At 41.9% G+C, this 14,900-nt stretch overlaps 1 protein-coding gene across 7 annotated transcripts in view; it reads right to left on the minus strand.

Moving 5' to 3' along the window:
• FRY (FRY microtubule binding protein) overlaps nt 1-14,900 on the minus strand; it is a 307,260-nt gene that overhangs the window by 34,098 nt on the left and 258,262 nt on the right. For all 7 annotated transcript variants that reach the window (XR_009049071.1, XM_057707897.1, XM_057707896.1 and 4 more), the window contains exons 42-49: nt 13,468-13,655; nt 12,346-12,440; nt 10,485-11,092; nt 9,512-9,609; nt 9,050-9,220; nt 6,356-6,496; nt 4,199-4,378; nt 2,374-2,535 (exon numbers count right to left, since the gene is read on the minus strand). Coding sequence is in view for 6 of the 7 variants with exons in the window: in XM_057707897.1 (XP_057563880.1) it covers nt 2,374-2,535; nt 4,199-4,378; nt 6,356-6,496; nt 9,050-9,220; nt 9,512-9,609; nt 10,485-11,092; nt 12,346-12,440; nt 13,468-13,655 (1,643 nt within the window). In the remaining variant the exon portion in view is untranslated. The remainder of the gene's footprint in view (nt 1-2,373; nt 2,536-4,198; nt 4,379-6,355; nt 6,497-9,049; nt 9,221-9,511; nt 9,610-10,484; nt 11,093-12,345; nt 12,441-13,467; nt 13,656-14,900) is intronic.

A 14,900-nucleotide genomic window follows, 5' to 3' on the forward strand; every position in this document is an offset into this window, starting at 1 on the left:
CCTCTAATACTGTAGCCATCAGCCACACAAGGTTAACCCACCTGAAATGTGGCCAGTGAGAATGAAGATACAAAATATATAAAGAGTTGGTATGAAAAAAGAATGTAAAATATCTCATCGATCATTGTAAAATATTGGTTACATGTTGAAAAATATTTTAGATCTATTAGGTTAACTAAAGTATGTTATTAAAGTTAATTTTACTTTTTTTTTTTCAAAAGGTGACTGTTAGAAAATTTAAAATGAGGCTCACATTATGTTTCTACTGGACAGTGCTGATCTAAGTTTTCCTAAGGGCGGGGATGTGAAAATCAATCCCTTGGTTCTTTAGCAGATATTCATTTCTCCCCTTGATAATCTTTTTTGTGTGCTACAACTTGTCATTAGCAATCCTTTCCTTACACCTAAAATTAAATCTACTATGTTACAACACAAACCTATTTTCCTCAAATGGGAGGATAACTTTACAATTTATTCCTTCTGTAGTTAAACAGATTCAATTCCTTTTGCTTTTCTTTTTAAACCTTACTTTTCAGTCCGTGAAGCATGGGGATTCTTCCACAGACCATCACATTTTCCAATGACATAGATAAATTAGGTCTCAGAATGATAGGTGAGTTTGAGAATGAAAAGGATGAGTAACCAGAGCCTAGAAAATGTTACTGTGCTTCAAAATTGCTCTTAAAGCAATCCTCCTAATCTCTTGAAAATGATTTTTTCCCTTTTAATCGGATTTAAGTTAATATGGAGACTGCATGTGGGCCAGTATCACGCATAGATTTTCCTTCTTAATGGAACTCAGTTCCCTGCATCCTTCTTTTCAAATTATAGACAGGACACTCAATATGGCGTCATTTCAAGGTTAAAGACAGGAGGACCTTGATGGTGATGGATGGCAAGAGATTCACTAACCTACTGTCCTAAGTTTTAGTGTGCCTTTTACAATTCTGGGAAGGAATCGAGGGAGAGAAACATGGAGTTGGGCTGTACATTTGTCTTCTCTTTTCCAAATCTCCAAGGAAGTCCAGCGGGCTCTCTGTTCAAGCACACGGTGAGCCCCCCTGGGAACCAGCTCTGCCCCAGCAGGCGCTGTACTGTAGGCTCCACTTCCCTGACCGGTGAGAGTGACGAGGAGTCCTGCTGGGCTTGCACACAGAGGGTTTTTCTCTGCCCAGTACCCATTTCACCTTCTTCCGGTAATGCAGTCCCTCCTTTCATCTCTGGAAGGCTCTTCTCCCACCAAGTGGGGCTTTGCCTCCCTAGCACAGACTGCAAGAGTCCCTTCTCTAGGACTGCTGTGGACGTTGGGGAGGGGAGGCCTCTGTCCTGAAATCATCCGAGCCAAAGACCATGTAAATCTGGAGTGGCCAGAGGTCACTGGTGCCTCACATGGGAAGAGTCTGCCTGAGAATGAAGGCAGCAGAGAGGAAAGCAGGCTGACTTTGGGAAGGGAAGGTGGGAACAGTGAGCAGGAGAGAGAGGGTCTAAGGCTTCTTCTGTGTGCCAGAATCCAGTTTTTTGGGTTTTTTAAAATATTTATTTATTTATTTGGCTGAGCCAGGTCTTAGTTGCAGCATGCATATGGGATCTAGTTCCCTAACCAGGGATCGAACCCCCGCCTCCTGGATTGGGAGCGTGGAGTCTTAACCACTGGACCACCAGAGAAGTCCCTAGAATCCGTTTCTGCTTGAAGCCATGATATGGGCGTGAACACATTCCTTTTCCACTTACAATAATTTTTCACTGGGCTTCTGGCACATGTCACCAAAAGAGCCCTGAATAATGCATGAGTTTTACTTGACAGTACGTCCAATGACATCAATACTGTGATTCAGTCTCCAATACAGTGAATACAGATAACAGGACCATGGGGAAATCTGGCCGCCCGCTCCGCTCTGCAGGGTCAGCCATGCACAGAGCCTGGACTAGAGGGCAGACTCACAGGGCAGCAGCGAGAATGGTCATTAGGTTTGTGCCCCTGGCATACAGGATTGGTTGGGAGAACTAAGGATGTATTATTTGGAGAAAAGAGGACCCATTGGGGTGAGTGGCACAGGGGGTAGGGTTTCTTCAAGTGTTTGAAGGGCTGCCACGTGAAAGACAGATCTGATTTCATTTTCTAAGCCTTAAGAGAACTAGGACCAATGAGTAGAAGCAACAAAGTGTCAGACTTCAACTCCACATAATGAACTGTTCAAAGATAAAATGGGTTCCCTCAGAAGAGGGGATAACGTGAGAGCCTCACCACTGAAGTGTCGATGCCCAGATGGGCAACGAACGCTAGGATGGTGGATGCAGGAATCCCATATCACAGCTGGGTTCAATAGGTCCCCTAAGCTCCCTTCCAATCCTGGGAGTCGAGGACTCTTTTACCTGAGAATACTGGGGCCTTTTCCAGCTCACAGGAACAAGGACATTGGAGTTGGAGCCAGATGAGGTGGAGGACGCGCTCCGGGTGACAGCCATGGCCCTGGGCTTCCCATCCCTCCCAGCAGAGCTCTGCAGTTCATCATATCGCCTCCCGATGATGGGTGTCTTGAGAAAAAGGAACAGAGAAGCATGCAACCAAGAACTGCTTGTTTGGTTCAGTGTTACAAGGAAGCTCATTTTCCTGATGTTCAGATACACATTCTAAATCATTCTGTATCTTCAAGATACAGAATATCTTTCCCACCCTCTTCAGCAGCTGAACACAAATCCAACTGCTTGTTCTTAAACACACTCTAGAAATAACTCTAAAGATTAGAAGGAAAACGTAGGAAAGCAAAATAGTTCTCAGATGTATAAGCTTGAAAGACTTTCTTATAACAAGACCAAAATTCCTTCCCCTCAGCCCAACCTGCAATTGATACTCTCAATTATTTAAAAAGTTATTTAAATTATTTATCTCTTTTCAATTATTTCAATGAATGAGGTCAGGGCCAGGTTCTTGACAACACTTTAGAAATTTCACTTCCTGAGAGTCCTGGAGTGTGGTGGCTGAGTAGGCAGCACCTCCCAAACTTTAGCCCCAAGGAGGTCTCTGCAGAAACCCGCTCGTAGGCCTACATTCAGAGACGGCAGACACTGGCTGGTAACTCTCCATTTGTCTCTCAAGGCCCATCTTTCTGGAGCAGCTGGATCTCTGGGGTGTGCAGCTGATTGGCTACAGGTTTTCTGTACCTCTTTGGAACAGAGTAAACCTAAGTCAAAGAATAAGGTCCCCCCACCTCCAGCAATGTAAAAAAAAATGTTAAAAATTGAAAAATACTGACTTGATACCTTAATATCATATACATACTAAATATCACAATGGTAGCAAAATAGTATCTCATCCTGAGTATTGAAATGATGAACGGTCAGTGAGACCACTGTGTGAAAAAACTCAATCTGGCTACAACCTAACTAGCAGAGTGAGTAAGTTCCATGTAAGCAGATATAGTTTATTCCCTTAGTGAACGAATTCATTCAGCTGTGCTGAAGAATATTTATGAAGTACCTAACATGCATCAGACACTGTACAGACCCTGGTTACAAAGTAGACAGACCGCAGTTTCTGCTTTGGGGGACTTATGGCTCATGGGGTAAGAGAGACAGGAAAGCAAATGTATTTTTACATCTTAGACTAAAACAGTGAAGGACAGGCCTCCCAAAAGTTCGTTCATGGACCAGCAGGTAAACCTGACTATTTTCTGTCTTCTTTTCTTCTTGACTCCATAGTTCATAAGTCTCTTCCCTCCACATACCCATCTCCTTCAAGGCAAGAATTTAGTTAGTTATACTGGCTTAAAAAGCAGTGTGACTTGGGAAAGTGACCATAAAGGTAGATTCTGTATTCCTGTTTATCTCAGGCATCTGCTGGTTTGGCTGCAGTTCAGGAAACAAGGTTTGAGGACACAAGATAGGATGTGACAGCTGTCAGATAAAGAGTGAACGAAGGTCATGGTTTAAAATGCTTAAGATCACTCCATTGTAAAGTTATCTTTTTTGGGGAAATCATCTTTATATAACTGAGGCCAGCTTCTATTTTTAAAAGCTGCCAAAGAAGAGCCGCAGTGAATATAACACTCAACGCGTTCTTAAAAAACAGAACCTAATTTAGGCCTTAGAAGCTTTCATTTGACATAACTGGAAAGTAAGTCTCCCTTTCTCCAGGCGACTAGTTTTGACCTCTGCCACTATGTATCCATGCTAAAGCTTACAGAAACAGTTAAGGTACCTCTGAAATATCAAAGTGAAAGTCCAGGGTTTTCCCAGGTAATTCTTTAGACGCACTGGTCCATACTCGATGTATTTCTATCTTTGACAGGTCGCTGTGTTGGTAGGAAGGCAAAACCAGGCTGGCAGATCGAGAAACTACCAGCTTCAAGATATTCAAAGCTTCTCTCCAGTGGACGCTCTGAAGGAAATCAAACGGTCAGTGACTAAAAATAATTTCATCTAAAAAAACCTAATATGCCGCTAGCTCCTGAAACGTCTCATGACCAGCCAGAACTCATTGATTTAAAACAGTGCAGGAAATTCTGTGATGTGTAAAAGGCAAATGACATAAAAAGATAATTTAGACATAAGATGAGCTACATTTAGGAAACAAGCAAATAAAAAAAGACCAGTTATGTCCACATTCAAAGAAGCAAAAGTTTAAAATAACAAGGTAGTAGTTTTGCTCATGAGGTACTGCCTCAATTTGAAACCCAAAACAAACAAACAAAAAACCCTCAAGAACCCTCTCATTGCGTTTTATGCTATTGTCTACTCACTCTTTCTCAAGATCCTTCCACCGCCCGTTTCCAAGCTGCCTTGGCCTTCCCCTACTTCTCTGGCTCTTCGGGATCCATCTGGTCCTGGGCTTCTGATCTCGGCCCTCAGCCCTCTTCTCTTCACGTTCTACACCTTCCTCATGACCTAAACCCAGGAATCTGGGAGCCGTGCCGCCTCCCCGCTTCCTCTCCCTCCTGACAGCTTGACCTCCCCTCTCCATTCCTGTCGGCGCTGGCTCGGCTGAATCCTCTCTGGCCTCTGCCTGGACGATCTCAATGACCTCTTAATCGGTTTCCCCATTTGCAGCCTCTCCTGGGGCCCATCAAACCCACTCCAGCTACCGTGAACTTCTTAGAATCTTCAGCTCAAGCCAGTTGCCTGCTTAAACTCCTTCAAGGGCTCCCCCTGGTGGACAAGGTGGAGTCCATACCCTTTGAGCACAGAGTTGCCCAAACCAGCCAAGGTCTCAGCCTCTGTGCCTTTCCTTATGCTATTCCCTCATCCTGGAATGCCCTTCCTCTCCTCACTGCCTTAGCAAACTCCTACGCTTCCTGTAAGTCTCACTTTGTTTCACCATCTTTGTATTCCTGACAACCCCCAGGCCGACTGAGGTACTTCTCTCGCAAAAATACTAAACGTACGTAAACTAGCTTGATAAAAGTTATTATTGGCCTATGCCTTGGAATAAAAGCACATGAAATAGGATACATTTCCTTCACTGTTAAATGCTGCACATGGGAGGTCAGAGTTTGAATATGAAATTAGCCACCATTCGAGATCAGATCTTGGGTACCAGGGAAGGCCCACAGGCCTAAGAGTAGGTAGCCTAATAAAACAACGATTTTTTTTTTTTAATGACGGCACATGATTAATAGAAAGATGTGAACTGACCCTCTGCCTCTTGTGAGTGTAAAGTGAAAAAGCAACAACAAATGTCTACCATGTGGTACAACTATTATTGGAGCAATGCCACTCAAAGGAAAAAAAAAAAGCTTGAAAATCATTTTCGCATTTCTGCACATAATGTGACTAGTGAAGTGAGGATGGACAAAAAAATGTTATAGCTGTAGGGCTTAGTCAATGAGTTTAACCAGAGAAAAACCTAGCATTTGCCCTTGAACTCCGAAATTCACCAAGTACACTATGTTTGTCTGTTGGAGCATTTTCAAGTACTTGTATGCTAATTTCTTAACCTTAGTTCCTTCACCTCTAAAGTGACAATTTTAACTTCTGAATTAACCCTCCTCATTTGAAACACCTGGCCGAGAACCAGGCACACACAAGTTGCTTCTTCCTTCTCTGCTGAACTAGGACCCCCAAAATGAGACCCTGCCCCTGCCTTCCCAGCCAGGACTGTGCTTTCAGTCTCCAGCCTAGAAGCCCAAGGGGCAGAGCTGTGTCCCCTGACGGCTCAGGAGTGCACCGGGGCGCGGGCCTGTCTTTCTCCTCAGGGTGTGGTCAGCCACCGCCTCGGCCGCTCTCGGCGTGTTTCAGGTGTCAGTGAATGAACACACGGCCTGGCACCCACGTAGCTCCGTGGCCAAGTACAAGCTCCGCGCAAAGCCTCGGTCTTTCCGGAACGACTCTCTGGAAACATCCTGGTTCAAATACTCACCTGCACGTATTTTTCAATGGTCTTCAGAACTTCCACGTTGAACTGCTTTACGGGAACGACGGAAAGGTCCATGTAGCTGAGCAGACTGTAGATCACCTGCAGGAGGGGCTGCTGCACGCTGGGGAGGCCCTTCTCCAGCAGCTGGGGGCGCAAGGCACACCGAGAGTCAGGGCGACACCAGGTGTTCACACGGAAGCACCATGGCTCCCTAGTACCTCTACGACTGCACATCTCCTCAGGAGGGCAAAGGAAGTCCTAACTACTGCAGAAATGGAGGTTTTATCAAAGGCAGTGCAGGTTGGTCTGAGTACACAAATATAATATTACACAATGGACTACAACAAAACAAAAGGAAAGCATAAACCATCACTAGTGACTGAAAAATATAAATGAAAAACAAAAGGTACATTTATCAGGTATCGAATTGGCAAAGATTATGAAAAACAAAAGGTACATTTATCAGGTATCGAACTGGCAAAGCTTAGCCATTGATGATAGCACTGGCGAGGATGTCAGAGGGGTGTGCTTCTACACCAATGGAAATATAAATCGAATAACTGGCAACTGAGATCAAGCGTACTAAAAGGGTTCATATCTTTTGAAATGGTAAGTACACTTTTAGGAACGCTCCCAAACCTAGAGATGGATACTAAGATTTAAGTATAAGATTTCACCAAGGCATTATTTATAATGGTAAAAAAAAAAAAAAAATCCCACACGAAGCAAGAAAGCGCTGTAGGCAATTTAAATATCAAACACTAGGGAAATGGACACATAAATTATGGTAAGTTGTGTGATGAAATATCATGTAGTCAATAGAATGACATTTTTAAAGACAGTAAAGGATATCAGATAATACTAAGTGAAAGAGGAAGGATATACAATTCTATATAATAGATGATGCCAGCATTTATGTGAATGGGCGTGTGTTATATAGAAATAACACTGGAAGGAAACGCAACAAAATGTTGATACTGTTTCTCTCGAGATAATATAATTATTTTTTATGATTTCTCTTTTCTTTTTTAAAAAATTTTTCTTTCAAAATTTTCTGTTATGAACACATACTGCTTTTATAATAAGGTGAAAAAAATCAATGATATTTTCAAAAAGGAAAGCAAAATAATGAGAAAACTGATGTGATGGACATAATGAAAAAGGTTACTGTTCAAAATTTAAAATTAATAGAAATGATTCAAGTAAATGCTGAAATTCCACATTGAAAGTGCCCCCCCCCCCCAAAAAAAGTGGCCCAATGAAATAACTGAACAGTTAACAGATGAGGAAATAAACAATTACATAAATCTATTGTATGGAAAAATGAATATCTTCACTAGAAAGGAAATACATAAAGAGATTAATTTTAAAGTACCAATAAAAATATTAAACTGAAAACATGAATAAATGGAATGATAAAATTTAGCAGGGATATAGGATAACAAGAATATTTATACAATTGTTTGCAGTATTGTAAACTGGGAAAATCTCTGTGAAGACCAATTTCCCAAACACATGAAAGAAGTAAGTAACACATCCACGCATCCAGGAGCTTTACCTGGATGGTTACTTTGGGAAATGCCACCAGGAGAAATGAAGTAAATACGGACTGTCTTCACCACTTCTGTAAAGGCCCTAGCAAGAGCACGGATGCATATTCAGGAAGGAAAAGCAACGCTGAAAATGCTAAAAGAAGGTAACTGCTATCAATCACTTGCCTCATAGATTTCATGGCCTTGCAGAGTAAGGTCTGGGGTCTGGGAGTGCTAAACAATACGTTTCATCACTTGCCCAACATGCTGTGTATTTCCAGCACCAACGTACACGGAATTCAGAGTAGGGGTTCGTAATGAATGTGCTAGGAAACCGTTGGTATGAGGACAAAGATCCCATCCCGGTTTTAAAAACAAACACAAAAGATGAGGATAAACAGGCTTTTTCTTAAAAATGTATGCTGTGTTAACGAGTTCAGAGCAAACAGCAATTAAATATGCAAGCCACACAATAACTCCTTAAATATGATCTGAACACCCAGAATAATTCAGATAAAATCTCGTCTCTGCCATGTCTGATAGGTATTAGTGTAGTAAAAAGGAGGCAGCTATACCTCATTTCAAAGGCTGGCTCAGCCACCTTAAACCTGTGGTGGATTACGTAACCTGGCTGAGTCTCAGATTTTTTTTTTTATATAATTAATTAATTAATTAGGCTGCACTGGGTCTTCATTGCTGCGCGCAGACTTTCTCTAATTGTGGTGAGCAGGGCTACTCTTCCTTGCGGTGCATGAGCTTCTTATTGCGGTGGCTTCTCCTGTTGTGGAGCACAGGCTCTAGGCACACGGGCTTCAGTAGTTGCACCACGTGGGCTCAGTAGTTGTGCCTCACGGGCTCTAGAGCACAGGCTCAGTAGTTGTGGTGCACAGGCTTAGTTTGCTCTGCGGCATGTGGGATCTTTCCGGACCAGGGATAGAAGCCGTGTCCCCTGCATTGGCAGGCGGATTCTTAACCACTGCTCCACAAAGGTCAGATTCTTTGTTAAAATAATACCTACATCACTGGGTTGTTCTGAGGATTTTAAATGATTCTGTACAGGATCTATGCTAATATACAATAGGCAGTCAATAAGTTAAGGCAGTTTCAGATACAGATTTTACCCACAGACACTATAATAGATTTTATCCTTAGTTGAAGAGCTTACCTCTGCCAGGTAGGTAACCATATTCAAGGTAATGTCAGCATATGCTTCATGAAGGTACCGACAGACCACATTGACCCACGTGGCACAGTCCCTCGTGTAGCTGTGTGTTTTATAAAGAGTCATGACGTGTGCAAGATTGGAAAGTTTGGGGTTCTTCTCTTCCAGACAAACCTTTTATGGGAAGAAAATCAGTTAGGGATAAAATAGCCTGATGAATAGGAAGAAATGTTAGCAATTTTGCTATAAGCCCCCGCAGCCTGGAAAATTAATCGATACATTTTTTGGGGGTAGCTGCAGAAGCGCTTAGTAATTTAATTTTCACAATTTTTTTTCCACCTGTTTTCTCAATAATGAAATGACAACGTCAATCGGCCACCCAGAGATGCGAGTTACCAGTGATATCAGTTATTATTTCCAACATAGGGCCTTGGATCTGCCTGAGGGTAAAATTGTAAGGCATACCTGAGCAATCCTTTCGGCTACGTCCTTACAGAACTGGTTGGGGTTTTCAAAATGCTGTATCAGCTGGGGCAGAAGACACAAGACATTCAGTGGAAACCCTGGATTGGAGAAGATACAATGGAGATGGGTGAATATGGTGCATTTGAACAATTAACAGCGGGAAGGCATATGACATATTTTATTCTGAGGTGATGCAAAAGCAGTCTTTTGAAGCAGCTTTGATGTGAAATGAGATAAAATCCAGGAAAAATGTACAGCCTCCTTTGGAAAAGTTCAAAGGAGGCACTGAAGTACATTTGTAATTTGCAGGTGCAGCAGCTGTCTTGCTATGCACTAGTATAAATAAGAATGATTGGCACAGATTTTAAAAAGCAGATTAAAATGAACTGAAGCACTAGTTGAAATTTTTATCAAAAATGTATTTTAAGGAAAACCTGTTTGAGAAGATGTAATCAGAAAGATTCTTTAATATAACGAGGGGTAGCTTAGTCCCAAACTCTATTAAGCTTTGGCTTCCTGGAAAGAATTCTGGGCCACATGCCACGGTATTAAAAAATCTGGTTCTTGATTTGGCTTAATTCAAAACAACAGGGAACCAGGCGAATTTTCAAGAGCAAAAGAAAGGCTTAGAAAAATAAAAGATTTAGGAGTTAAGAAAAAAGGGGAAAAAGTGTCTGTACAACAGCAATGGGATAAATCAACACTGAATACAATTTGATCTGGAAAGCATAAAGAAGTGACTTCTAGCTTATGTATCACTCTTGCCCCTTTTATGCTACTGTCTTAAAAATATCTCTTATAATATATTCAATACATAATTAAGACATATAAAATTACAAAGGAAAGAACTATTCTCAAAGAGCCATTTTAAAAGCAGAATCATTAAAAGCATCAAGCTCACATTATCTTATTACATTAAACATGAGTCCCACCACGACCAGAACTGTAAGAGCATGAGCGCTGTGGGCTTTACCAGTGGCTTGCGATGAGTCCACCATGGATACTTTGGACACCGGTGTCAGCAAACTGAACAGCTGCAGAGTGAGGTCGGTGGTAGTGAGGGAGGTGAATCCCTTCAGGAGCAGCTGCTGCAACCCTGAGAAGTCCGCCCACTTGAGCTGCGCCTGGAGTTTCTCCAGTTTTTCTCTGTTCTCAGCTTTATCGAGAGGCATGTGAGCCAGTAGTCTGTTCAACAGCCTTAAGGCCATGAGGTATTCAAACTCGAAATCGGATTCCATTAAGGCCACCGTGACCCAGAAGATGGTGGCCAACAGGTTGGTTGGATGGTTTATGTGCGATGGGTCTGTGAGGCTGTCCTTCAGGGAAGATGAGCTTCTGGTTTTCGAGGAGAGGCCTTGTTGGGTACAGGCCTGAATTCTGTCCAGGGTGGCACTTCGAGGCGGGTCTGAGGACCGGTCCACAACACCGAACTTCTTGGGCACAGAGAAGCTCCTCTGATGCCGGCTGCGCTCTGCAGTTGCCGTGTTGCCACTGGCTGCCCCCGGGTTCACGTTGAGCTGTCCTGTGCTCTTCCTGCTTGCTGTTAGTTTAGTGCTAGAGCTTAAATCTGGTGATGAAGAGCTGGGTATAAAAATAAAAAAGTTCAATAGGAAGCCAACACGTTTCAGTGAAAGGCTAGTCCTTTCAAGATCCATCAACAAACAACAAGGGAGGGAAATCATTCTTTGGAATTATTACTTTCTATTCATTTTTTCCACTATCTTAAACTGAAAGGAATATGTTTCCTTATTCTTAAACATAAAGCTATGAAAATCAAAACTTAATCAGAATAACTCTTACCAACAAACGCACCAAAACCAAATACTAACTTCCACTTCTTGACAAGTTAAAGAGATAAGCAGTTGGCTGTAAAGTTTACTGATCTTTCATTTATATTTTGTTTGAATTTGGGTAAGAGTAATTATGAAATAAAATGTACCTGATAGGTATGAACATTAATATTCTATAAATGACTGATAAAAAGGACAGATAAAGAAATATCTAGGGAAAAAAAGTAAATGTGTCAAAGGAAAATTTTTGCACTCATAAACATTAATGAAAAATGATTTCTAAGTTTATTTCAGGCTGAAAAGATAGAACTCTTTATCAACATTCTTGCTAAATTTTTACTGACTTAATCTGTAGGTTTATATAAATAAGTATGTATGATGTTAGTAATCACACTAAAATTACCTATCCATAAAAATGTTCAACTTAAAAATGAAACAAAGCTCAATGTGATATAACATTATTGATTCAATTTCAAGCGAGATGAACTTAATTACACAAACAAAATACGAAATTGTGAATGATTTGAAATGGGTTATTAAACACTGGCAGGAGCAAAAGGAATTAAAAAAAAAAAAGATCCTAAGGTAGAAATTTCTTCAAGTAAAATCAACATTTATTCCAACTGGTTTTATAGTGATGGATCAGTTGTGTTTTATATATTATATTCATTAAGAATAATACTTTGTTTCTATAGAATATAATAAATAGGATAATTACATAAAACCTGAAAAAATAAATAGGAAATGAAAAATCATTAATATTTGTATTATTTATTTCTAAATAGAAATAACATTTATTGTCTATCTTCCTGATGTTTTAAAATACTAACATACTGTGTGTGTGTGTGTGCGCGCGCGCGTGCGTGTGCGTGCACTGTAACTTCCTTTTTTTTAACTTAAGGAAATGTCATACATACTTTCTTGGGTCATAAACAGACTTTTAAAAACTAGATTTGTTCTTTAGACTCTGCCCAAAGTCCAGGCATGTCCCAAATGTTCAGTACAGTGTATCTGACTTCAAAATGTCATTCAGCTGATTCTCACCGAGATAATACAGTTAGGAGATCACTGTTCTTCAAGCAGTCAGACAAGTTATCCACGGCAGCTTCCAAGGTGAGGAGGGCTTCCATTACATAACCCTGCCAAACATGCAAAGACAATATTCTGTACTGCTTATGACCACTGTTAAGTTCCAGAAGATAAATTTAACTAATGCAAACTTTATTCAAATAATGATATTGTTGAAAGCTAGACAGTCATGACTACTTTAATTTACAAAGTCTACAAACAAATTTTAAGGGCCACTTAGGAAATTCAGATGGCTTAGGCATTAGCAGATAAGCATAAATATTTATTTCCCGAGGCGTGAGGTCTTCAACAGAGCAATCTCATTTGAAATCCAGTAGGGAGGGGGCAAGCATGGCCCTTTGCTGAGGGGGATGGAGGGCGTCTGAAATACAGAGTGGCAACATCTGAAAGCCAGAGAGTAAGAGATGAAGTATGAAAAGGGCTGTGTCTCAGGGGGTATTTTAAAGCGCCCCATGGCCAGAAGAGGAAAAGAAGCTACAGTCTACAGGCATGCAGGGCCCCCTGAGATGCAGAACATTTCTGATGGAAAAGAAGGGCTTGGCCCAGGCTACAGAGGTTCTAATGCCCTTGGCTTTCCACCTGCCTAGCTCCCCGGTCTCTGTGGTCCCCAGTCCACAGGGTCTTCTTTGTGGCATCTACTCTCCTCACTACTTCTTTAGCTTGTCTCAGTTTATGGAAGGCTAACTACACAGACAAGGGTGGTGCTTTGCACACATACAACAGCGATCCCGTCTCTACACAAGGGAGGCTGCACAACTGCATCCTAGGTTGGTAGTAAAAAGATGAAACAAGACAAAATAACTCCCCCAGCCCCCACCAAATAAAATCAACAAAAACAAAACAAAGAGTCACAAAGGATTTCAGTTGTTGGCTCAAATAAAAGTGCCCACTGAATTTCTAGAACAATGCTCCTTGCAGTGCTTTTTATAAGAATAAAAATCCACCTCTAGAGTTTTTAAATATTATACATGTCCAAATGGCTGGGATAATTGGCGAGAGGAATAAAGCTCAAAGAAAGTCACGAACTCCTCAACTTTGAGCTGCGAGAGGATGAGTTCCTGGACGTTCTTTCCATACCTGAATCTCATCTCCATGCTCTCCAATCACCTCCACCAGCCTCGAGAGAAGGTCCGACAAGGCGTGTGCCGACAGAGGCTGTTTGAGGGCCCGGAATATCTGGAAGGACCTTCCGGCATAGTGTCTGGAAGAGCTGGCCAGGGCTGTCTGCAGTGCAACTTCACTGAGGTGCTGCTCCAGGTGGAAACCTAGGGCACAGGGGCGGGAGCAGGTCAGCCACTTCTCTGCAAACTGCTCCTCTGCAAACCGCGGGTACCAGTTACTGGCGCGTTTACAACAGGCCAGCTGCACAGCACTACCTCCTGGTGGTACTTATTTAAAAATTAACGATTTTATTTTATTTCATTTTATCTTATTTTTTAAAGATTTTCTTTTGATGCGGACCATTTTTAAAAATCTTTATTGGATTTGTTACAATATTGCTTCTGTTTTCTGTTTTGGTTTTTTGGCTGCCAGGTATGTGGGATCTTAGCTCCCCGACCAGGGATTGAACCTGCACCCCCTGCATTGGAAGGCAAAGTCTTAACAACTGGACTGCCAGGGAAGTCCCCAAATCAACCATTTTAAAATAAAAACCAAATGTGAATCAATCTTAAGGAGGCATAGGGTAGTAGAAAGAGTCAGAAGCTTTGGAGCAAGGTGGTCCTGATATTGAAGGAGGGATTTGGGACTCTGGGAAGGAAGTTAATTCCCCGTGAGCCTGTTTCCTCGTCGTTACCTTGTGAATAAGAGCATCTACGTCAGAATGGCTGTGAAAATCAAACAACTAAAAAGGGTGTCTGACACACAATGTGTGCTTGCACATGTATTATTTATTACCCTGTTATTGTCCAACACTGTTCTTCTGTACTACTTTTACATAGATACTTTTACTCCTTTTTCTGTAAGAGAATTTTTTAGAAACAAATGTTCCGAGGATGTGTGTACGCAGAGGAAAGCGGTTAGTGGATGTGGCCAGCTGTAAACATAACCAAGGCCTGGGCCAAAGAACGGTCCATAAACCTGCAGGTATGGAGGTGTCGGCATTGCAAAGGCGGCGGCAGCACATAAACTTTCGCTTGAAAGTTTGTTCGTCCAACAGCAGGAAGGTAATCTCAGTCCTCAGAAAACCAGTGATCAGAATGAAACAAAAACGTAAGAGAAAGTCCATGACTGAATTCTGGGGCATTTAAACCCTACACGTGCTGTGCCTCTTTACAGGGAGAAAACCAGGCTACGAGAGTCAGAGGACACAATGAAAGCAGCCACTTGGGCTGTCCCCGTGGTCTAGAGGCTCTGCGGCACATTTGATTGTCCCACGAACGAGGACCAGGAGGGATAATTCAGTGTTATTGTCCTTAGCTGCCGTTTGGCTGTCTGACCCCAGGGACACGTAGACCATATTAGAAAATGTTCCTACAGAGTCAACAAAGGGTCCTGGAAAATGGACTTAG

Source organism: Hippopotamus amphibius, chromosome 14 (genome assembly GCF_030028045.1).
Source record: "Hippopotamus amphibius kiboko isolate mHipAmp2 chromosome 14, mHipAmp2.hap2, whole genome shotgun sequence".
Lineage (NCBI taxonomy): Eukaryota > Metazoa > Chordata > Mammalia > Artiodactyla > Hippopotamidae > Hippopotamus > Hippopotamus amphibius.